The following is a 24,503-nucleotide window of genomic DNA, read 5'->3' on the forward strand; positions in this document are numbered from 1 at the left end:
CCCCCTAGGGCTTCTGTCTACTGTAGGTGACCTGCCTGAGAGGGGCAGCCAAGCTAACAAGCTAACAAGCTCAGTCAGTTACCTGGGAACTGCCCGCCTGCTCATGGCAGGATATTCTGGATCAGAGCATGTTCCAGGCAGTGAGTTTAGAGGCTGAGTCCACAGCTTCAGGGCCCTGGCTCAGTCACGACCCCCCTTTAGAGTCTCAGTCTCCCTGCTACCCGTGATGCACCTTGGCTCCGAGGGCTGATGCTGGGCCTCGGGGCTGCAGGATGATTGTCTGCACCCCCCTGCCGTTTTCACCTGATGACTGACACCTACTGTGTGTAAGGCCCAGGAAGGCAGGAGGGTCTCAGAGAAGGTTTCCTGGAGGAGGTGACCTACGTCTTGAGCCTGGAAGGAGTCTTCAGTCAGCACTTACGCCCTGAGTTTCGGCCACGTGCCCAGCGCTGGGAACAGAGCAGTGACAAAACGCTCAGCCGCCCGCCTGCCCCACGGGTGACTTGCAGCCACAGGACCCGCGGCAAAGCGCTTGGCCTGTTGGTGGTGAAAAGATCAGGAAGACAGGGACTGCAGTGCAGGCCACCTGAGGACGACCTGAGTGGCCACCCAGGGCCCCGTGCTCCAAGCAGAGGGAGCGGCCCGTGCAGAGGCTGTGTCTGGGAGGTCAAGGGAGGTCCAGTGGCTGGAGGCCAGTGGGCAGGGTGACGGGTGGGGCTGGGGGTGGGGTGGGGTCTGCCATGTGCTCCTGTGAGTCTCTGGGCTCTGAGTCGGGCACTGGGCAGGCCCAGGTAGCACTGGGAGTGGCTAGGGGATGGGGAAGGGTGAGTCGACTGGATTTATGCTGAAGACAAAGTGTTGGTTGATGGGCAGGGTGCCCTCCAGGCCAGAGGTCCCAGAGACCCCGATTCTGAAACTGTGAGAACAGGAGGCCAGTGATTGAAGGATTTTCCCAGACTTTGGGGGACTGGATATCCAGGAATGAAGGGCCTCCCAGGCTGAGGTGTGAGCTGATGAGCTTTGAGGCCCCTTCCATGACTTGTTATGGTGTGTGTGTGGTGTGCTGAGGGAGTAAGCAGGGGACATGTGTGGTGTGTGTGTGTGTTACGGAACCAAATTTGGGTCTCTTGTCTGTTGATTACCCCCCACCCTCCCTCACTGTCCTTAAAAACCTTTCCCCGAAAGCCGTGAGGGGGCTGTTCTGAGTGTGAGCCGCTTGGCCTCCTGGCTCAGTGCCTGCGATAACACTGCCCTTTCCTTCACCACGACCCAAGTCAGTAGGTTGGCTTTGCTGCATGGGGGTAAGGGAACCTGCATTTGGTTTGGTAACAGTTTTTGCGACCCAGAGCGGGTGGAAGTTCTTGTGTGGGATCCCTGCCTGTGGCACATCGACCCCGGGGTGGCCCAAGGGGTGCTCCAGCAGGTGAGTCCTGGCAGATCGGGGGTCTGGGGGGACACAGGCCCTCCCCCCAGACCTGAGACGTTCATTTCCAGAGCAGAAACACAAACACAGGGAATTCCAGATACATGATTCATAGAACAGGTGAGGCACCAAGACCCCAGCCCTGCTGTCGAGGAACCCCAAGGAGGTTGCAGGAAAGGGGGCATCCCTGGCTGGGCGCCATATACCCCCACCCACCCACTGGCCTGCCCACAGGAGGAAGGACCTTCAAAGCTTCAGCGGGCCGGAGCGGCTTGAGGTTCTGGTCACACGACCTCATCGGTCACTGGCATGGGATTTTCCTGGGGGCCACCCGGGGTGACCCCCGCCGCCTCCTCCTCACTCGGCTTCTTGCGGGCCTCGGCCGGGGGCCGGGGTGGAGGGTTGCTGGGCGGCTGCTTGATGGTGCCCCCAATCTGCGGCCGCTCCTTGGGTTTGGGCTCGATGGGGCTCCACTGCTCCCCACGGATGGCCGCCTGCAGGACATAGACAGGCTGGGCCTGGGTCCTCCAGGGTCGCCCCCCTACCCATCCCTGTGCTCCCCCACCCCCGCCAGGGTCCAGAACAGGCCTGAACTCAGCAAGACCTGAGGGGCTGTAGCTCAGAAAGGTTATGTGCCAGGCCTGAGGCTACATGGTCAGCACCCAGCTGTCTCACCAGCCAGAAGACACAACTCAAGAGGGGGACAGTGGAACCCTGGGGCTATTGAATGACCCCTGGAGGCTAAGACCAGACTTCCTCCCGGGGACTAAGGGCTGGGAGCAGGACAGGAGCCCAGGCCTAAGGGGCATGATGCTGAACCGAGGCCAGCAGCTCTGGGCGGGGGTGGGGGGTGGGATGGCAGGCACAGTGTGGGAGGCCGGGGGCCAGGCATGTCGAGGGGGGAGATTGCAGCCCAGTGGACTTGCCGAAATGCAGAGCTCTGGGCCTACCCCACGGCCACAGGCCAAGTGGACCTAGAAATGTGTATCCCTAACTTTGTATCCCATAATAGTTAATTTTAAAAAAAGTGACAGCATATAATTTATGAAGCATAAGAATGAAAAGAAGTTCTATAATCACACCTCCTAAGTTAAAGACTAGAACACTCTATCCCAGAAGCTAAAACTAGAAAGTTAGAGAGTGCAGGAAAATACAGCACACAGGCAGCAAGGGGTAAAAAAAGCAGAAAAAAGCACAAAGTAGAAAAACAATTTAGATGACAAACTTGTGTTCTGCTCAGTGAAGAATCCATGGGCAAAGGTGGATCCCTAACAGAGAGGAAGTATCCTCAAAAGCTAAAACCTACAAAGGGTTCACAATGAAAGCACACATGCGGTTTCTGCAAACTAACAAGACAAAACCCCAACAGAAAAATGGAGGAAAGATCTGAACAAGAGGCACAGAAGGACTCAGCTGCGACGTATGAGGGGGGTGCCCGGGGTTGGAATTAGTAGAGCAATCAAGTCGAAACTGACTCTGGGAGGCTGGAGGCTGTGGCTGGGTTGGAACCCATGGCTTAGCAGGCTGACAGCCGGCAGGCAGCATGCGGAGAACAGCGGGCATTCAGCAACCTGTGCCTGACAGGGATCCTCGTCCCTCCCCATTCCACTGTCGTCCACCTCCCTGCCCCCTCCTCCCCACCTCCCAGCCTCCCCACCCTGCTATAAAGTTGGCCTTAAGGGGCCGATTGCATATCCTGGACTCCAGGCAAACCCAGCCCCGCGCAGCTTGTGGCATCAGCCAGGCTCATGAGTCCTGGGGAAGTGCCCCTGGCAGCATCCTGAACTGGATAGAAAACTTTGAGCTATGGATCCCAATCCAAGCAGCACCCGGCGGGCCAGCCATGTACTCTCTCCGAGCTTTTGCTGCTTGTCTATAAAGTGGGGACCTCCCTCCCCTGTCAAGGCGCTGTGGCATGAGTTACAGGAGGATATAGGGGAGTGGCTAGCACGTTAGATGGACCACACGTGGAGGCCACATTGTCACTGTCCCCACAACATAAGCCAGGACACGGGATTGGCTTGCAGGACCAGCCTTGAGGCTGAGGCTGACTGCAAGGATGCTACCCACCAGCAGGTAGATGCCGCTTGCGATGGCCAAGCAGGCTGTCCCCAGGATGGTGGCAAGCAGGAAGCCAGCAGGTACCGCCAGCCTGGAGTAGGGGTGGAGGGCAGTCAGAGGGGACAGGGGAGACAGAGGACGGTCAGAGGGGGTCCGCAACTCCCCCACCCCCGAAATAGGTCAGACAGCATAGGATCACAGGACCCTGAATGGAGGGGAGGCCTACTGCTGCACAACTGGACTTCTAACTTCACCCTGAGCTGTTCTCTGCCTGGTCTGCACCTTCCCAAGTCTTGGGACAGAGCTCTTGGCCCCCAGCCACCACCCTAGAAAGAGGTCTCTTGGCAGCTGCAGGGGCACCGGGCGTGGCGGTCTCTCTGGAAGACTCACCAGGGCGGCTGAGCCATCAACCCTGGAGCACCGATTATCCCTGCATTAAGCTATCAGGCTGGGGTGAAGTGTTAATGACAGATACAGGTTTGGGGAGCCCCTGGCAGAGCCTGGGACCTGGGTTTTTGCTTGGAATGGGTTCTGGGCTGGGAGGGGCCTGATTGACTCCAGCAGTCCTCTGCCGGTGGCACTGGGGGGTCCCAAGTGGGCGCAGGCTCACCCAAGGTGCAGGAAGGCCCGGATGTAGTAGTTCCTGGTGAGGGGCCCAAACAGCTTCACCACTCTGGTCAGGTACTTCTGTCCACTAGGCAGGAAGGGGAGACAGGCCGTGTCACCCTCCACCCACCCCAGCCTCTCAGACCACCCGGTCCTTCGTCCCAGGGAGGGGAGGGGGTCTCAGGTCCAGTGGCAGGGCAGACCCTGACTGGGCTAGTGCTGGAGCCTCAGAGAGACAGGAGCGACAGGCTCCTCGTAGTGACAGCTGGGGGGAGGGGGGTGCCCAGAGCCAGGTGAGAAACTCACCACCTCTCCATGGTGGAGCCCTTGCTCCTCTTCCCCCGGGGGTACTCCAGCATGCAGACCAATACACCCGCTGCTCTGAAGCGGAGGTTAAGGAACAGCCCAGATCAAGCCTGAGAGGCCCCAGAGAGTCAGCTCTTTTGATGAGAGAACCGGGAGGTGTGGCCACTGCCTGAGGTCCACAGGATTCCAACAGGTCTGGCCACAGTGCAGGCAGCCTCCCTTCCCCATGCCTGCCTTGGCCTCTGGAGGGCTTGTAACAGCTGGACTGGCCGGGACAGGTGGGGCTCGGTCCACTGGTGGACAGGCCGGGCCAGCTGGGGAGGGTGACTGATAGAAGGGAATGCAGAGGGACCCCAAGCATTCTCAGGCCTCAGTGTCAGCCCTTGGGTGCCATGGACACCCCCCTCCCTTGCCAGGGCCCAAGGCCCAGGCCCCCAGGCTCTGTCATCTCCCTGCTCGGAGCCCCTCCTGCCTTTAAGGGGTAGTGGCCTCTCTGGCCCCGACCCCGACCTGGGTCTGTGGCAAGAGGATACATGGAGTAGGCGCCCAGGTACCACTGGGTGAACTGACCGGCCGTGGCCACGATGCCCCCGGTGATGAGGACTGTGGGCAGAGGAGAAGGAGGTTAGTAGATGCCACATCCCATCCCTGAAGGGGCTCTGGCCACCTCCCCAGGGCCTCCTCCCCAAAGGGGGGCTACCAGTCCACCACAGAGTTGCCCTGCTGGCCCCCGTGTTAGCCCAGGGGGGACCCGGGCGGGATACCTTGGGAGATGGCAGGGGTGGCTGTAGGGATGGGCATTGGGACCCTTCCCCAAGAGCAGCATTTGAGGCAGAGGGGGCTGAGGAGCTGCTGAGAGGGAGGCAGGGCCTGCTCCAGCCTGGACACAGCCCCGCGGCCTGTGACCCACGGCACCCTGAGAGTTGCTCAACGCATTTAAGGACCACGCTGCTGGTGGTTGACCTTGTACCAGCTGTGCGGACCCTCTCTCCTGGCCTTGGGTGTGTGGGCTGATCCTGTTCATGTGCTCTGTGTGATGCCGGGTCTGGGTGGGTCTGGTCACCCCAGCTCTGTGTGCGCCCGATCGCAGCCCACCTGCTGTGAACACATGCATCGCCCCAGTTCCTCCCCAGGGACTTTCATCTACGGTGGTAGCGTCAGTGTACCGCTCAGAGGCGTGAAGCACGCTCTCACTTGTTGCTCCATCACAGTCACCCATCCTCAGGGTTCCAGTCACTTACTGAGGTATCACTATTACATAAAATGCACAGACTTTTAACACGTGTGCCCCCCCACCATGTGATCTCCACCCAAATGAAGATTCTCACCCACCCCAGGTTTTCTGGGGGCTCTTCTTTTGCTGGACAGAAGGTTGGTCCAGGCCCTTCCTGGGGCAGTTTGCAGAGAGCTCCAGCTCGCTGTTTGTCTCATCAGGTAGTTTCCCACAATTTATTTATGCATTCTCCTGCCTTTCGGACATGTCAGTTGCTTCCAGTGTTGGGCTTTTATGAATCAGCTGATAGAGCCTAATTCTCCACCCTTTAAGCCATCTGATAGTGAATTTGACACATTTTATTGATTGTGATTGCAGATAACTTACTTTGTTATCTTACTTGGGTTTCCTCTTGAACAAGCTTTTCTTGTTGCTTCTCCTGCCTTCTACTGACTTCATCAAACTGTAATTTTAAAATACTCTTCCTGAACTACATGTGGACTTTAGAAGGTTTATCTTTAATCTCACCCCAAATTAGCCACAATTATTAATTATTTACAGTCAGTGTCTTCACAGTGGCATAGCCATCTTCCCTCTGGATCCAGCTTCACTCTGGCTGGTGCACACCCTTCAGCACTCCTTTCTGATGACCTGAGCTTCGTCAGTGGTCCCTGTGGCACAGAGTGGGAGAGGGCAGCCCCTCCCCATGTGTAGCACAGGCCTGAGTTTCCAGCGGTTTTGTCTTCCTTGTGACTTTCTTCGTCCAGGCTGTGGTGGCAGATAACACAACTGCTTGGAGGGGACGATCCTTTGGTCTGTTTCTTGTTCAGGCATTTCGCGGTCTGGCTTCAGAGTCCCACGACGTAAAAGCTCTGACCCCCCCACCCCTCCCTTCAGCCCCTGAACCCTGGCCTTCTTCTGCTGGTGTCATGTTTACCTTTGCTGTGCTGGAGGAAGGAAGAGCCATCGCTTCTGAGTTCAGGCCGTGGCTCGTCCACTCAACCTGGGCATGTAATTTCCTTGGCCTGAGCCTGCGTCATTAGCGGGAGCCTCAGTTCCCAGAGGGGCTGGGGTCACTCGATGGGGACAGACACTTCATATCATGGTGAATGAGGTAGGTGCCGTGGCTGTTGGGTTGGGAGCTCTGGAAACATTTCTCTGAGCAGGTGGATGTGGGCAGAGAGGTGAAGTGGGGGGAGCCAGCCCTGTGGCAAACACCAGGGTGGTGGGCCCCCGAGGCCAGAGGGGCAGGGGCAGAGTGGTGGGAGATAGAGGAACCGTGATCTGAACAGATGTGATTCTCTACAGCATAAAGGGCTGGTGGGCTGAGATGTTCATGGGGCCTGTAGTTGGTACTGAGCCAGGAGTTAGCAAAAGGAGGAATTTAGAGCCAGAAGGTTGTGGAGGAAGACAAGCAGTAGTCATTGTGGTGGTGATGGGGAGGGGTAGACAGCAAGGGGAGAAGACACTGGGAGGAAGCAAGGAGAACCACGTACTGACCCGCTGGGTTCTCCGCCATCTAGAAGCCAGAAGGGGGCTGCCCTACCTGGCACTCCAAAGTTGCCTACCCCCAAACGTGACCTTAAAGTGCTCCCTCCCCACCCCCAGCCCAGCTTTGCAGGCTCCTCCCTTCAGTCCCCAGGTTGGCGGTGGGGGCCTCAGGGTGGGTCCCAAGTGAGCCATGATGGCTAAGACCCTCCTCATCACTTCAACCCGGGTCCTCCCGCCCGCCCACTCCCACTGTGGGCGGGGCCTTCCTGGGGGGCGGAGCCACGGGCGGCTTCCTCTAGCCTCAGGCCCCACCCTCTCCTGAGAAGTTGAGTCCCAGTGCGTACCGCACTGTCTGCAGCCGCGCCTGAGCACAGGGAAGCGGGGGGACGGCCGCCTTCCTACCCAGAAGCAGGCCCTGGGAGCTGGGTGGGAGGGGTCACATGGGTCGTCGCCAGCTGCCTTGTGCAATGTCCTTCTGAGCAGACTCAGGGCTGCGCCCCGGGAGACAGAGCGGTCACCCAGCTCCATGGACCAAGCCCCTGGCCAGGAGGCAGGAGGAGCCCACCTCCGTAGCCCAGGAGCCTTAGGGGAGGGAGCTCCCACCCCAGGGCAGGAGGGTCACTCCAGGCAGGGGTGGGTCATGCTGGGTTTTCCCAGCCCTACTGGGCGGTGAGTTCTCCGGAAACCACCGGGGCAAGCGCTTCTTCCCCAAACTGAACTTCCTCTTTTTGTGTGTGTGTGGCGGAGGGGGCGGGGGGAGGAGGGCAGAGGATGGGGGTGTGGGTGTGCACGGGGTGCAGGGGCAGGAGGGCCCCGAATCCCCCTCCCCAGCCCCAAGGCTCCTCTTGGCGGCTGCAGCCTGCTCCCAACAGAGGCCCCCCAGCCCCCTTCCCGTCGGCGCTGCAGGTCGCCCACTGGAGCCTCCGGGCTCGGGGCCCCACCCCAGGCTCCAGCCCGGTGTCTGTGGCTCCTCAGGACCCTGCTCCCGCCCCTTCTCCAGCCTGCCCTTCCCCCTTTACCTCTCGCAGCCTGGGGTCTCCAGGCCCCCACTTCCCCAGCCCCAGCACCCCCCTGCACTGCCGCGGCGCCCGGCCCCCAGGCTCAGCCGCCCCTCTGCAGCCCCTGCCCCAAGTGCAAGCGCCCCCTACTCACTCAGGCCGGACGCCAGCGCCTGCTCATTGGCCCACATGGCCCACTCGATCTGCCCCATGGCGGCAGATCGGCTCCAACGCGGCCCAGACTCTTCAGACCCCGCGGCCCCAGAGCTCTGCCAGCCTCCGGCCCCGCCCAAGTTCCCCAAGTTCCGGCGCCGCCCCGCCCCGCCGCTGGCTCCGCCCCAGCCCGGTTCCCCAGGTGACAGGCCGGCGGCAGGTGGGGTCCCAGGAGCCTTGCTCCCCACCCGCTCCACGGGACCTCAGGTCTTCCTCCCCTGCAGGCCCAGTCAGCCCGGCCTCGGTGGACTCCTGGAGGGGAAGCGGGGCTTCAGGCCAGGCCCCTGCGCCTCGTGGGGAGCCTCCTTGGAGGCCCTGGGCTAGTGCAGGTGTGGTGGCCTTGGCCCCACTGGTAACCCTAGACTAACTTGGGGGGCAGGGCGGGTGAGTGTGGGAAGCTTCTGAGAAAACCCAGAATGTAGCAGTGCTGGGCCCTGTCCTTTGTCACCTCCCTCCTTGGACCCCCTTTTAGGGTCAAGGTCAGAGGGCTCAGAAGCCCTCCCCCTATTCCCCCCAGCTGGGTTAGGACAGTGGAGAAGAATGGAACTCACTTGAAAGGGGGACATAGACAGAGCTTAAAGCCAAACCCGAACCATTTCCCAGCCTGTCAGCATTAGTGACCACGTCCACCCAGCATTGCGTGGCTATGGCCGAGGGTCTGCCTGTGCTGAGCATCCCACCCATGGCGGGGAGGTCCCAGCCCTGCCCCCAACAATGTCCGCCCAGCCTCCTGGGTGAGGGCTGCAGACAGCACACCAGGCCAGGTGGAGTCCTCAAACTGCCTTTACTTTGGCCTTGGCACTGCTCCCCTGTCCCGCAGACACAACACTGCACCCGCTCAGGGGCCTGGGCTTAGAGTTGGGGGAGCACTTCATGGAGCTGTCCTGAGGTCGCCTCCTGCACGGTGACATGGCTTCCAGCTCTGAGGGGTACCCCGACATGCTGTCACACCCTGTGGCAGTGGGGTGGCTATGAGTCCAGGATCCAAGATCCCTTCATGATCGATGCACCAGCAGCTCCCTGCCAGCTCAGTCCCCTGGTCTTGGATCAGGGTCCAGGTCTCCATCTCAGCAAGCTCTGGGTGCAGGTCAGGGAAAGGTGAGGCACTTGGGGGGCTGCCCCTGATCACCTGGGTGGCTGCAGGCATCATTGCATTGCCCAACTCGGCCACAGCACACGGCCTGGCCCAGAGCAGGCAGTCACTCACAAATCCCAACAAGTGTGGCCTGTTGACCACCACACCCGGCTCCCAGTCCCAGTGAAGCAGCCCCTTCTCCCAGCGGTGGCCGGGCCCCATCGAAGACGTGGTCAGGCAGCTGGCTTTGGCAGACCATCAGGACCCAGGAGATGAGCGCCAGGGTCATCCAGGACCTGAGGCCCAGGTCCCACCTGCAGGGTTGAGAAATTATCATCAGTGAGGGACAAGGTGCACCTCCCCTTCCAGGAAATGCAGGCAAGTCAGACACCCTGGTGATGCTGGGCCCAGGGCCCAATCCTCAGGCAGAGGCTCAGTCCCTCTGGGCAGATATGGAGTGGACAGCAAGTCCAGGACCGTTGGCAGAGGCCAAGGCCTGGGGAGCATAGGTCACAGGTCTGAGAGTCAGATGGGACCCTGACCTGCTCTGGAGGGTACCCCACAGTCCAGCCACACCCCTGCACATCACAGGCATCCATCAGTCCTTAAATATTCTCCGTGAGTGACTGAGGGGAACACTAGGTGCTGTGAAACCAAGGAGCAGGGTCACAGCTACCTCACTGGCCCTCCTGTGGATGCCCTGGGGTGAGCCTGCAGGGCGCGTGCAGTGTGTAACCAGGACTCACCTGGGTGGCAATGATATATCTGATGCCGCCGGGGATGGGGTCCATGTCCAGTGTGGCTTTAAGCTCATCTGAGAGCAGGATGGGCTCTACGGGCAGCCCCTTCAGAAACCTGGGGGAAGAAGGCAGGGCTGGACCGCAGTCCAAGGACGGCAGGGGTGGGAAGTGTGCAGCACAGGCAGATGCAGGACTGCTGGGGTTTGTGACTGCCAGTGGGGTCGGGGTCTTTGGAGCTGATGAACAAAGATGCTCAGCCTGTTCTTAACGCCACTGGGCTGCACACCTCGAGGTGGTTAAATGGTGGGTACAGGCACACATGGAGTGAGAAAGCCAGGGCCTAGCTCTGTCTCTGAGGGCAGGGCTTTAGGAGACCTCCACGAGGCTATAGTACCGCCCCTCGCCCTTGCCCACTGTGCTGCTGTACCCCGTGGGGACACAGCTTAAGAAATGGCCTCAGTTCAACTTAATCCTACAAACTACTCCCGCAGTAACCAGGGTGATGAGTCCAGAGCCCCCACATCCTCGATTGTGAGGCTCATCCCATGCATGGTGGGAGCAGTACTCAGCTCCACCTACCAGAAGTCTCACTACCCCCTTAGGGTGACAGATAAAAAGAACCCACACACGCTTCTCACATCCCTAGTGGGTCAAGTGTCCCCACACTGAGAACAGGGCCCCTTAAACAGCTGGGAGGGAGAAATCCAGATGCCCCCGGCATCACAGGAGCCGCTGGAGACAGGCATGTGCCCCAGGGCTGGGCCGAGCGGATGAGCATCCACAGCCACACGGGCATGCACGTGGGGACACTGCCTGTGGTCCTCACAGTTGCTGCCCACAACGGCCTCCTGGATGGGGGCCTGCAACTCACTTGTCTCCGTTCGACTCAGGGGGGAAGCTGTGCCTCACGGCAGCCACGAACTCAGCCACGGTGTCATCCAGGGTGAAGATCACGGCGTTGGGACCCGCATCAAAAGTGTATGCCACCTGGAACCAGGCAGTCAGATGGGCTCAGACCAGCTTCCAGGACCCACAGGCCAGCTACTCAGGAATGGGGAGTGGAGTTTTTCCAACATGGGGGCTGTGCCACCAGTGAGAGTGAGATGGAGACACAGCCCCCAGCAAAGCAGGTTCTGTGAAGCCCACCTGGGGAACCCAGCCCCGCACCTGCCTTGGTCCGCCCATGGTGAGCGTTGAAGCGGTGCGCCAGCTGGATGATGCGCTGGGATGTGTCACTGAGGTAGGAGATGGGCGGGAAGGTGTCCAGGCAGGTGGCGTGGAACTGGTTGCTGTCCTTCATGGTCAGCTGGCCAAAGGCCTGGAAGTCACGCTCCCTGATGCAGCGGGTCATCTCAGCCATGCGTGCTGGCACCAGTGCCTCTGCCCGGAACTGCAAGGCAGATGGCCAGCCCATGAGCTGAGTGGAGCCACGGACCCTGGCTTCTGAGCACCCCTGAGGAGCCGCCCGCCCAGTCACCTGCTGGCCTCACCTTGAGCAGGGCACTGGTCTCCACACTGGTCTGCATGCCTGCTGTGCTGCCCATTGGCTTCCTCTCAGCGCTCACCTGCAGCAAGGGAGGGAGGCCTTTACCGTGCCTGTGGCCCAGGGAGCCTGGGAAGGCCTTCTCGACCCCAGCTGGGCCCCCCACTTACCACGAGGATCAGGACTCGGAGCTCCGGCCAGTGTGACTCGGGGGCCACCTGACGGGCAACGCTGTCCTTCCCGTCAGGGCGCTCCCCCATCTGCCACTCCACGAAGCCACCGTATAGGCTGCGGCAGGCGCTGCCCGAGCCCCTGCGGGCCACTTCTGACAGATCGCTGTCCACCCCATAGACCCGGGCCAGGGCATAGGCTGCAGGTGGAGGCGGGGGAGGCTCAGATAGGCTGGAGGTGGGGGGGGTGGTCTGTGCTCAGTGCCAGAGAAGGGGGGCACCTGGGGGATGGAGCCTCGGCCCTCAGGGTACATGAGCTGCTGGGAGGAGGAGCCCCCTGGGGGCCAGGAGGCCTGGGGCTGCTGGCAGTGCTGGGCATAGGCCAGGACTTCTTAAGGGCATGATGCCGGGATGCAGCCCTGGGGGGGGGTCCACAAGGCAATCTGTCTGCCCTGGTTCACTGGTCTCAGGGCTCACGTGGAGGACGTGACCCAACCACCCACTGCTGTGGTGACCGGCTTTGCCCCCGACTTGGGGGTGGGGGGCCCTGCTAGAGAGTGAGCCACAGGAGAGCAGGGCAGAGCAGGGGTGCCGAAGGAGCAAGATGGGCTCCCAATAGGCCATCTGAGAGTCTGGAGCCGGCCACAGCCCTGGGGTTCTGCTACATAAGCCAAGAAATCACCCCCACTTAGTTTTTTGTGGGGGATTTTGTCATGTGCCGGGTCCTCCCCTCAGAGCCCCCAGAATATCTCAGCATTCAGAGGTGCGCCATGGCTGAGGCCGTGGCCTCGCGTGCAGGGCCAAGCACTGGGACCTGTCCTGGGGCACCCACCTAGGCAGGCATAGCCTGCAGCCGAGGAGGCCAGGCCTGCGGCCGTGGGGAAGTTGTTCTCCGAGGCCACGTGAACCTTGTAGCTGAGGCTGAGGGGCAGTGGGTCCTGAAGGCCGTCGCTCCTCCGTTTGCGGGCCAGGCGGCGGACTGCGGGGATGGGAGGCAACGCCTGGGTCAGCACAGGTGGACTGGCCTCTGCCCGAGCTCCTTATACAGAACCCCCTTCTTGGGAGACCCCAGGTCCAGATCTGGCCAGGCTGACAAGCCCCCTAAGGTGTGGGAGGTGGAGAGGGGGCAGGTGATGGCAGCACCTTCTATGTACTCAGACCCACCCAGCGCGAGGAAGCGGTGAAGGGGTAGGGGCGGGCTTGTCCTAACCCCAGCATCCTCAAGGCCCCTACTCACTCTCCCTCAGGCAGGCCTGGAGGCGAGGCTGCCCCACATCCTCCTCCCGGCCGTTCAGCCAAATCCGGTCCTCCGTGAAGTCCCTGCTGATGGCGGCCGTCGTGGTGGTTTTTAACTGTGAAAGAAAGTGCAGAGCACCTCAGTGGTGGGTACCAGCCAAGCCCCTCTCTCTGTGGGGCCTTTCCTCCCCTGGTCCCTCTTGGTCACTCGCTCAGGGCAGTGGCCTTGCTAGAGAACAGGGAAGTGGAGGTGGAGGCCAAGGCAGGCCGGGCTTGAGAGGTGGGGATGCCCTGTGGGTGTCCACTACATAGGGAAGGGCCCACATGCCCATCTCCCAGCAGAAAATGCAGGGCAGGGACCTCCTAGGAGGGCCCAGCATGTACGTGCTCATGTGCTGAGCACACTTCACAGTGGGCAATGGGACAGATGGCGTTCATTGGCTGGGGATGTACTGATACCATCTGTAAACAGGGGTTTTGTAAATATTTTTTCGATGTATATCAACAGCCCATGCTCACCTGATCCTGATGCAACGTGACACTCAGAGAGGAATTGATGGGCAGGATCAGCTCCTCATCTCGCTTTCCCCCTGGAACAGACGGCCCACCACAAAGCGAGTCAGTGTCCCAGCCCAACATACAGGCACCCTGTTGCTCTTGCCCACCAATGCCCTGCCCCTCCCCACCGCCACCGCCACCCCATAGCTCCCCAAGTTGCCTGGATCTTGCTCTTTCACTGCACAATCTAAGTCCTCCTCCTGTTGTGCCCCACCTTCAGGAATCCCTCATCGATTGTTCCCACTTCACTTAGCTCCTGAGAGCAGAGCTGGTGGCCAGTCTATCCCCTTGCTTCACTGCTTCTGTTTTGTTTTTCATTCATTCAGCAAGTAGTCTTGGAGTGCCTGCCAGATGCTGAGTGCTCTGATTTAAGTCTCTTCCCTTTCCCTCCCAAACAGAAGGAGTCCTAGTTACTGAAAATTCTTTAAATCTCCCTGCTTATACCCCTGGAGACTCTCTGGAATTATCCCCACTTCCGCTGAGCACTTCCACTCCTGCATATCACAGCAAATACGGGAAACCTTCCAGAAAGTCCAAAATTTCAGATCCACTGTTAGGCACAGGTGGGGACGAAAGGGTCCCCATATTCGTCTTTGGGGTGGCGGACAGTTACAGGACATGAGGATGAATCCTGGTAGGTAATCGAGGAGAACACAGAACGATCCTCCATAAACATGCCCAGTTGCTTGCTGACAAAAGTGCAAAAGCAGTTCTTTGGAGGAGGTGTGCGGCATGAAACCTTCTGAAAATGCCTCTGGGTGACTGGACAATCCATGGCCCGACACAGTCACGCCTCAGTCTCATGTCTTGAACAAAAGCAGTCAAAATAGATCAGACTTCAACTTAAGACGTAAAAGCCTAAAACTTTTAGGAAAAAGCATAGTAAACACTCCTCAGGATGAAGGGCTAGGATCACGACGTCTCCGACTTGCTACCAAGGATGGAGAAGATGACACATTGGCCCCCACCACCGTCTAACAACTTCAACCCTTTGAAAGGCTCTGTTAGGAGGATGAAAAGAGAAGCTACATGGTGGGAGAAAATATTTGCAAACCTTGTATGTAGCAAGGATTATTATCTAAAATACAAAACGAACTCTCAAAACTCAATAGTATAAAGCAGACAGTTCAGTTAGAACGTGGATGAAAGTCCTGAAGAGACATTTCACCTAAGACTCACAGAGAGAAAATGAGCACACAGAACGCTGTTCGACGTCACCGAGCAGCAGGAAAAACAAGCTAAAGCCACAGTACGATGTCACCATCAGAATGGCTAAAATAACTGCTAGTGACAACAATACAGGCCAGAAAGCTGGATCACCCATACGGTTATATGTAGTTGGCAGGAATGAAAAATGGTACAGCCAAATGGGAAAAGTTTGTTTCTTTAAAAAACCAAACATGCAACCACTCCATGGCCTAGCAATTGTACTCCCGCGGCATTTATCCAGAAGAATGAAAGCTTACATTGACACAAAAACCTGTACTCAAAAGTTTACAGCAGCTTTTTCCATAATTGATCCAAAGTGGAAACAGCCCAGTTGCCTTGTAAAGGCATATTGCCAAGCAAATTGTGGCCCCTTCCCCCTGGGGACTCCAAGATTCACGCGGGTGACTCTCCAAAAACTAGTGAGGGAGAGGAGCCAATCCCGGGAGCATTCTTGAGAACTGAACAAGACAGACGCCGAGAGCAGGTGGAGGTGGCAGGGTGGGCGTGGCCGTGGGAATCAAGCCCCCACGGGGACCGGCGTCCTGTATGAAACACGTCCCCAGGTCTCCTGGCTGCACGTGGTGCCCAGCTCCGCGATCGTACCGCGGGAGGGTCCCCACATCTGCACGCGGACCCACAATCACGTCCACACGAGGACCCAGCCCACCTGCCGCTGGCCGGGGACCCGGTCCACCGCCCAAACAAGCCCCTCCCAGCCTCAGTTTCCCTGTCTGCAGGGCCCCCACATCCTGCGCCTCACGAGCCCACTACTCACAGTACTTGACGACCGCGATGTTGACGGGCGCGGTGCAAGTCACCACTGTCGGCTTCTCTGAGGCCATGGCCGAAGAACAGAGAGACCCCAACCCACGGCCGCCAGCCTTCCAGACCCGCGCCGCAGCGAGGCCGGCGATTGGTCCTCAACGCCCCACCTGCTCGCGTGCCGCCCAATCAAAGGCGGGCCCGGCCTATTGCTCCACCTCTCAGCCAATGAGTGGCATCGGAAGATAGGCTGGCGACCCTGAGCCCGCCCCCGCTGGCCCGAAGACGCGCTCCGACTCTGCGCAGGCGCAGGGATTGGTTCGCCTCCACCGCCCTCCCCTGACACTCACGCGAAGTCCACGCAGGCGCGAGGTTTGCGCCTGCGCGTGGTGGTGCCGTTCCCCAAAACGCGCCGAGGGTTCCCGGTGAAGACTCTGGGTGAATGCAGCGCTCAGCGCCACAGGACACGCGCCCCTCCGCCCTGGGTCCCCCACACCCCGCCGCCCTGGGTTTCCCTCACCCAGCCGCCTGAAATTCCCCTCACCCGGCCGCCCTGAGTTTCTCTCACCCTGTCTCCCGAGTTTTCTTTAGCCCGGCTGCCCGAGGTTCCTCACCCCTCACTCGAGTTTTCTCTCCCCACGCCACCCGAGCTTCCCCTCACCCCGCCGCCCGGGGTTCCCACAGACTCGCCATCCCCTCACCGACCAGTTCCTGGGTGAGGGGCTGCTAAGGGAGGAACTTCTTCGGAATAGGTGGGGCTTTCCAGCCCCACCCCCCTCTTTTAAAGCTCCGTACCAGCAGGGATTCTCTTTTTTCAAGTTGAAGTTCAGTCGCTCAGTCGTGTCCGACTCTTTGCGCCCCATGGACTGCAGCACTCCAGGCTTCCCTGTTGAAGTGGGTTGCCACATTTATAATGACTCTTACTGGTGTAAAATACACCATTTTAACCACTTTGAAGCGTGCGATTCTGTGGCATTAACTACCTTCACATTGTTGGGCAACCATCACCACTCTCCAACTCTAGAACTTTTTCATTTTCTTAAAGTCAAACTCTGTTCCTTACACAATAACTCCCAGCTTCCCCCTTCCGTTTGTAAAAATTTATTTTTGGCTTTAAGATGATTCTGTTTTCAGTGAAGAACAGAGCGCAGCCCTCCAGTTCTGTTCCTACAAGTATCAGCAAATAGCTTTCTTCCGATTAGGTGTTTCTTGGAGACCATCCTGAAGATCTCCATTTGCCATAACGTGTCCAACTGGTCCCCTGTTGGTTGACAATGAAGTTGTTACCAGTTTTTGCACACAAGCAGCTTTCCTGCACAAGTGTTGAGTCCTTTTTTAGGATAAATCCCTGGAATTGGAATTGCTGGGCCTAGCAGGATGTACTTGAAGTAAAGTTGATAGCTCTTGGCAAGTTCCTTCTGGAAGTTCCATTGATCCCAGCCACCAAAGGAAGGGATCTGGAACCTTCCTCAGCACAGCGGCTCCCCGTCCACCTGACCTGTGAAAAATGGTATCTCACTGTTTTCAGTTGTGTTTCTGATGGTTGTTTTCTTGGAATCACTGTTTTGTTTCATGCAGAGCCATTAAAACTTCCTTTGAAGAGCTGTTGGTGCATTTCTCTGGACGGTGGTTGCAATGTATTCTCTGAACTATAGAAGCAAGGTCACCTATGAATCTCAGTGATTTGTACAGTGTGCGGGAGTGATGAAGGGACATCTCACACGTTCATGGTGCCATCTGTTTTGCACCAAGTACTATGCCAAGTGCCCTACTCTGGGGGACTTCACCTGGTGGACGTCATTTTATTGCTTATAATTTAAATATTGACTATAGAGTGAAATGCATCACCCCACATTCACAGGTTGAAACCTAACGCCCAGTATGATGGTGTTAGAAGGGGGCCTCTGGGAATGATGGGGTTATGGGGGTGGGGCCCTCATAAAAGATCCCACAGAGCTCCTCACCCTTTCTCCAGGTAAGGGCACCATCATGATCCAGGAAGGGGCTCTTGTCAGACAGCAAGTCTGCCAGCACCTTGATCTTATACTTCCAGCTTCCAAACTCTGAGAACTCAAGGGTGGTTGTTTAAGGCCCCAAGTCTGTGGTATTGTTTGTTACAGCATCCTGAACAAACTAAGACAAAGACAGTATTATATGTACTTGATTTAAAGAGTGAATTATCAGACACTCTTCTATGCCCTCCCCCAGGTTTGGTGGGCACTTCATTTTTTACCTTACTTTGACTGTACTGGGTCTTCATTACTGGGCTTGGGCTTTCTCTAGTTGTGGCTAGCAGGTGCCACTCTTGTTCATGGTGTGCAGTCTTCTTATTTTGATGGCTTCTCTTGTTGCAGAGCACGGGCCTAGTTGCCCCGGAGCGGGATCTTCCCAGACCAGGGATGGAACCCGTGTCCGGAGGGAACCTGTGTCCCCTGCACTGGACTACCAGAAGTCCAAAGGCAGCCACTTTTAAATCTGTTCTTTTCCTCCGTGTTACTTTTCTTTTTTAATTCATTGACTGTTTTGGCTGCACTGGGTCTTCATTGCTGCATGTGGGCTTTCTCTAGTTGCATCTGGTGACGGCTGCTCTCTAATTGCAGTGCATGGGCTTCTCATTGCAGTGGCTTCTCTGGTGAAGCATGGGTCCTAGAGTGCCAGCTCAGTATTTGTGGCACATGGGCTCAGTTGCCCCGTGGCATGTGGGATCTTCTGGGCCAGCGATTGAACCTGCATCCCCTGCATTGGCAGACAGATACTCAGTCACAGGGAAGCCCCTTCCTCCATGTTTCTAAACAGCCTACTTGTTTCCCTCTTTCTTTTTCTCTTTACTTTATTATCATTTTTGATGGCATCTTTTGATTGTCACCAAGCAGAAATGAGGAATTGTCTTCTATCCCCACCACAATCCATCCTCCCTCATACAGGTAATGTTCTCAGCGTTATGATCATGTGAACCATGCTCACAGTTGAATGCATAGGTGTAAGTGCCTGACAGTGTGCATTTGTGTAGTGGGGAACCTTGAACAAACAAGCCCCCTGAAAGAGGGCTGGGCATAGACCCCAAGCTGACACCATCAGCCCCCACTCTTCTGAATAGTCAGCCTTCAAGCATGTAGAAGATAAGCTCATCACAGGGCCTCTCTTTCTGGGGCTTTTTGTTAACTATATGGGTTAATGCCTGTTCTGCCATGGTGGGAGTGATAAACCAAAGGGCAGAAGCTTTTACACATGGTCACGTGTTCTCATTTGCTCCATTAAAATGTGTTTCATGGAGATGTGGTAGGTGCCTTGACACCTCAGGGAGTCAGCCTGAAGTGTCAAGGTTGCAGGACAAGAATGGAGCCTGGAGCGTTTCTTACAGTCTTCCTCAGACTTCCTGTCTTATTTCAAAGCATTTTTTTTTTAACGTAAAATATGTAACATGAAATTTACCTTCTTAACCTTTTCCTTTAAAAACAAAAATTTGGCTGTGCTGAGTCTTAGTTGCAATATGTGGGGTCTAGTTCCCTGACCAGGGATTGAACCCAAGTGCCCTGCCTTGGGAGCACGGAGTCTTACCCCTGGACCCACCAGGGGAGTCTTAACCATTTTCAAGTGTGCAGTTCAGTGGCAGTAAGTGCACTACATCGTTGTGCAGTCATCCCAGGTCCGTCTTCAGAACTTTTTCCTCTTCCCAAACTGAGACTCTACGCTCAGTAAACACTGAGTGTGGATCTCCTCCTCCAGCCCCTGGCAGCTATTCTTTTACTCTCTGTGTCTGAATTTGTCTGCACCAGGGACCCATGTAAGTGGAATCCTGTGTCTGGCTTATTTCACTGAGCATAATGTCCTCAAGGTTCACCCATGTTGTAGCAGGTGCCAGAATTTCCCTGCTTTTTAAGGCTGAGTAATATTTCATTGTATGGATGGACCACATATTGCTTATCCATTCATCTGTTGTGGGTATTTGTGTTGCTTCCACCCCTTGGCTGTTGTTCGAGTAACGCTGCTGTGAACGTGGGTGTTCACTGTGTCTTATTACAGTTCCTCTTATTTGGTTCTTTGGGGTACACACCCAGAGGTAGAGTTTCTGGGTCACGCGGTAGTTCTGTGTTTAATTTTCTGAGGAACCTTCAGTCTTTTTGCATGCTGCTGCACCATGTTACCTCCCCACCAACGTCCCCAGCTTGCATTTCCTGTGTCTTCACTGACACTCGTTCTTTCTTTTCCTTCCTTTTTTTGCTCAGCCTCCCTAATGGCGGTGAGGTGTCTCCTTGTGGTTTTGATGTGCATTCCCAGATTTCCTTTCATTTGCAGTGATTTCTCAGTGTTGCTAAGAGAGCGCGTAGTATGGTGTTGCTCAAACATTAGTGTGAGTACCAGTCATCCAGGGAGCGTGTTGAAATGCCGATTCTGAGTCAGGAGGTCTGGAAGACTGCCTGTTTAGCCAGTGTCCTGGGTGTTGAGGGCAGAAGCTTGCTGTTCCAGGGATACACCATGAGTAACAAAGAGCGCAGAACACATATGGGCTCTGCAGTCAGACCAACCCTGTGTGTATGTAACTTTCCAAGCCGCAGATAAGTGTTCCCTACAGCAGAGCAATGCTCCCTCCAGGGAATTAATGGACAGGAGGTGACTTGAAAAGGTGATGTGCAGAGTTTTCTTTATTGCCCTTTCATTTTAATTCAGTCCACCCTGGAGACCCTCAGCAGCGAGGTTTTTTTGACATCTGGGGGTGAAACACGACAGAGCGTGGCAGTGAGAGACAGAAGGGGAGGGCGTCTTCCCTCCTGGGAGATTACCGTGGGGGCAGGGGTAATCTGACACTCACAGAAGAGCTGACTCTGCAGAGGTGCAGGTAGACTCCACCGCAAGGTAACACAGCTGATGCCCACAGCGTGGGCCGGGGCGAGTGTGTGTAAGAGGAGTCGGCAGTGGGAGCTGAGGTGGCCGGGGCACCGAGGAGTGATGCAAGTGGGGCGGTGTGCCAGCAGGAGGTAGGAGGGACGTTCTGGGGGCGGAGGCAGCGGGGAGGGCTGAACAGGAGCACGCCATCCCTCCAGGAGGAAGTCCATCTCTTCCTCAGGCTGAGCTGGGAGCCAGCAGGCGGCCACACCCTCCTGTGCACTGGTTGGGAGCACCTGTTCAGAGTGAGAAGGGCCCAGTGCCCCAGACTTCACTCCCACCTCATGGCTTATTGTCCTTTTCATCATCTCCTGAACTCCTCAGGACTTAGTATCTTGGCCCTGGAGATTAAGGCCTTGAACTTCATGATCTCTAAAGACCCAGGATTTGTTCTCTGTGCCTGCACACCAGGCAGGTCTCCATGGGTCGTGACAGAGACATGGAGGTGTGGCCCTCATAGAATATTTTCTGGTCATAAAATCTTTTGATTGGTACTTTTTTTTTTAACAGAATTTTTAAAAATTTCCATTGTAACCATTTTTAAGTGTACAGTTCAGAGGCTTTAGGAGCATTCACGTTGTGGTGTGGCCATCACTTCCATCTGCCTCCAGAACTCCCTCGCCTTCTCAAGCTGAGACTCTCTTCCCACTAAACCCTCCCTCCCCAGAACCCTCCTTCCCCAGCCCCCCACAGCCACCATCTACTTGCTGTCTCTGTGACTGTGACTCCCTTAGGTCCCTGTCTCAGTGGAATCATGCAGCACGTGCCTTTTTTGTGTCTGGTTTATGTGACTGAGCATCATGTCCTCAGGGGACACCCCCATGTGGTGTGTGTCACAGTTGCCTCCTTTTTTATTGCTAAGGAGTGTCCCTTTGTACCAATAGACCATGCTTTATTCATCCGCCTGCTGACCACTGTGAAAACTGCTGCTGTGTCTTCTGCTTTATTTGGACACAACCGTCCTCAGCTCATGGGCTGTCCAGAAGTAGGTGGGAAGGGCTGGGTTTGACCCCTGGGCCATGGCTCACTGAGCCTGCTCGCAAACATAATCATCCCTGATCACGTTCTGTGCTCAGCTTTGGGTCTTTCTGTGAGTCCCTGCGGACATTCCCATTCAGAGGAAAGGCTCTGGGTGGAGTGGCCCAGAGCCGAGAGCTGGCCACATCTGCAGGGAGCCCCCGCTGTGCGCACGGTGCCATGGGCCGCTTCCCTACGTCCCTTTAGCCCCACACCCGCTGTGAGCAGCCCACAGTCACCTGCCTCAGGATCTTTTCAAGCTCTTCTATGGATCCATCACCCTCTTTAATTACAAGGTGTTCCTGTGAATTAGAACTTCCCTGTAGCTCAAATGGTAACGAATCTGCCTGCTGTACAGGAAACCCGGGTTGGATCCCTGGGTCAGGAAGATCCTCTGGAGAAGAGAATGGCAATCCACTCCAGTGTTCTTGCCTGGAGAATTCCATGGACAGAGAAGCCTGGCAGGCTACAATTTGTGGGGTCAAAAAGAGTGGACACGACTGAGCAACTAACACACACACATACACACACACACACACACGGACCTGTCACTCCGACGTTCCTCTTCTCTTTTTCCTCTGCCTCTCTGTCTTGTTTCCCAAACTCTGGTCAGCTCTGAGTGGCTTCCTTCCAGCCTGCCTCCCTCTGCAAGCCGTTCCTCCTCCCCCGGCCAGGCACGAGGGTACCCCTTCCCATGTGGCTTCCAGAGCTCCCCTCCCTGCACATCCTCCCAGCCCCTGCTGACCATCTCACCCCATGCTGTGGCCCCAGGTTAAAAACAGTATCTGACATTCTGATCTAGTGCCTTATTTCTGATTTCCAAGTAAAAGGAAATTCAAAATTGCTTACTGAGCAGCAGTGTGGTTTGGGAGCAGGACCCTGGAGCCGGAAATCCCAGCTCTGCCACGGGCCCGCTGTGTGACTCCCGGCAAGCTGCTTCAGGCTCTCTGTGCCAGCATCCTCCGTCAGAGGGGACAAAACACGAGAGAGGTCATGTCAGTGCTGCACCATGTGCATCTGCAGTGACTGCTGGTCACTCTTCGTCCCCAAAGGAGCTCTCAGGTAAGTGCAATCGCCCTTCAGAGAAACTGTTCATTTGGTTAAATCAGGAGTAAGTTACACGGAGCCCATCACTTCCAGCTTTCCCAAGCGAGAGCTCCAGACATGGCATCACGTACTGTATGCACGAGGCGGGGAGGCCTGGCCAGCCGGGACAGGCAGCTGGCATCTGCTCACACTCCTGCCTCCCCGCCTGAGCCACTGACTGTGGAAACTATTCCCCTCATCAAGGGACACGTGCACCCAGCTCACCTGCTTTCAGATGCCCGCATGTGTGGTCCAGCACCCAAGCCACCCCTGTAAATAGATCTGGGGCTTGATTCCTGTGGCCTGGATAACCCAGGAGACTGCTTTGCAGGCCTCCTGGGGCTGATGATGGTTATTCCATTTGTGCTAAAAAGAGCAGACCCCTCTCCAAGGCTGGGAAAAGCCCCGATAGCTGGATTAAAAGGGGAGGAGAGTCTGGTTACGTCGAGGTTGCCCTGTTCCATTTATTCCTTTCTTCTTTGATGGTTGTCCAGGATCTGGTAGAGGTCAGGCATGGATATGCAGGCTGCCACCACGTGGTGGAGGTCATGGGGGAGAGTGGCTTCATATGTGCTGCCGAGAATGTCAGGCTTGAACTCGAGGCTGCAGGACAGACAGACAGCCCGTCTGAGGTTGGAGCAGCGCTGGGTGAGAGGGTGGTGGAGCTGCACCGGCATGCAGGGTGGAGGCTGGATGGAAGATGGACCTGGGGGCCAGAAAGATTCTTCCGCTTGTCAGCCTGCGAAATTGCAAGAATGTGGACTATGGTGAAGGCTACGAGGGTCGTAGTGAAGATCTGGTCTGAGAAAGGCTTGGGAGGTGGAACTGGGTGACTGTGGGGTCAGGAAGGTGAATACAGGGGTGAGGAAGTCACATGGCCTCAGAGTTGTTCCCAGAGTCAGTGAGTAAAGCAGAAAGCATCTAGGCAGAATCACCCCCACGTGCCCAGCCAGTGTCTCCCATGGAGCGATGGGCCCACTGCCCAGCTCCTCCCGGGGCTTCCCACCTGCCCCTCCAGCCCCGAGAGCTCACATTCATACACCAGGGTCACACGAGGGACAGGGGTTCCCACACTGTGCATCTCAGGGACCCTCACACCCTCACAGACAATTGAGGATCCCAAAGAGTGAAAGTGTGTGTGTGGGGGGGGAGGCTCCCATTTATTTTCCCCTGCTTCAGAAGTTAAATGTGCTATGTTTCTTAAAGATTTTGTTTATTAAATTTATTTAAAATAATCATAATAAACCCATCACACCTTAACATTTTGTGAACAATAGCTATTTTCTGAGACAAAGCTGTAGTGAGGAGAGTGGTTGTGTTTGGTGTTTTTGCACGTCTCCGCATTTGGCCCCACGAACATTCTCCTTGTGACACTTTGCCTGGTTGGGTGGGCTGCACGGTAACCACTTTTGGCCAACACAGCTCTGATTGGGAAGGACCAGATCTCCTCCAGGTGCACTCTGATCCTGGCGCTGGGCAGTGAGCTTCCTGTGCTCTGCTGGTCTGTCTGCTGCTTTGTCTTTGGTCCAGGCAGGGCTTTGTGGCATCTACATTGGTCATTTGGAAAATACTGCTTCACTGACTAAGCAGAGCTTCCAAATGCTGACGAGTTTCATTTTATAGTATCAAAAACTCTCATCTGAAAAGTCTTTAAACTTGGGGAACTGCCAAGCTTTTAGGGAAGACAGACATTTCCAAAATGGCCATTTTTTTCTCAAAAGCACAAATGCTGTCACTAGCAAGTGTAGTTCTTCACTCAGAAGCTCAGAGGAACCAGGACTCGGGGACGGAAGATGTCCTGAAGCTGATGAGCTTTGTGTGGGTGGGCGGTGGTGAACTGTGGTGCCCTGGTGTGTTTGGAGCCCCTGGCAGTGTGGCCCCCCAGCTTCTGCACTGTCCACAGCTATGGTGACTGTAACCAGCCCCCCCCAGTGCAGCCCCTGGTCTGCTGACCACCTGAAGAACTGCTGGT

General features: G+C 56.5%; 2 protein-coding genes across 2 annotated transcripts; both read right to left on the reverse strand.

Annotated features, from left to right (window-relative positions):
• Positions 1–1,505: 1,505 nt before the first annotated feature.
• CYBA (cytochrome b-245 alpha chain) lies at positions 1,506–8,392 on the reverse strand. The gene is made up of 6 exons (XM_065920452.1): positions 8,253–8,392; positions 4,930–4,999; positions 4,397–4,471; positions 4,095–4,178; positions 3,494–3,575; positions 1,506–1,917 (listed from the first exon to the last, which is right to left on the reverse strand). The coding sequence occupies exons 1-6, from the start codon at positions 8,308–8,310 to the stop codon at positions 1,708–1,710; spliced, it is 579 nt and encodes a 192-aa protein (XP_065776524.1). The 5' UTR covers positions 8,311–8,392; the 3' UTR covers positions 1,506–1,707.
• Positions 8,393–9,082: 690 nt separating this feature from the next.
• On the reverse strand, positions 9,083–15,712 carry MVD (mevalonate diphosphate decarboxylase). Its single transcript, XM_065920453.1, has 10 exons — positions 15,558–15,712; positions 13,535–13,605; positions 13,017–13,131; positions 12,612–12,758; positions 11,780–11,979; positions 11,617–11,691; positions 11,298–11,516; positions 10,998–11,113; positions 10,133–10,241; positions 9,083–9,700 (listed from the first exon to the last, which is right to left on the reverse strand). The coding sequence occupies exons 1-10, from the start codon at positions 15,622–15,624 to the stop codon at positions 9,620–9,622; spliced, it is 1,200 nt and encodes a 399-aa protein (XP_065776525.1). The 5' UTR covers positions 15,625–15,712; the 3' UTR covers positions 9,083–9,619.
• Between the last annotated feature and the right edge of the window lie 8,791 nt (positions 15,713–24,503).

The sequence above is a fragment of the Muntiacus reevesi genome, chromosome 2 (genome assembly GCF_963930625.1).
Source record: "Muntiacus reevesi chromosome 2, mMunRee1.1, whole genome shotgun sequence".
Lineage (NCBI taxonomy): Eukaryota > Metazoa > Chordata > Mammalia > Artiodactyla > Cervidae > Muntiacus > Muntiacus reevesi.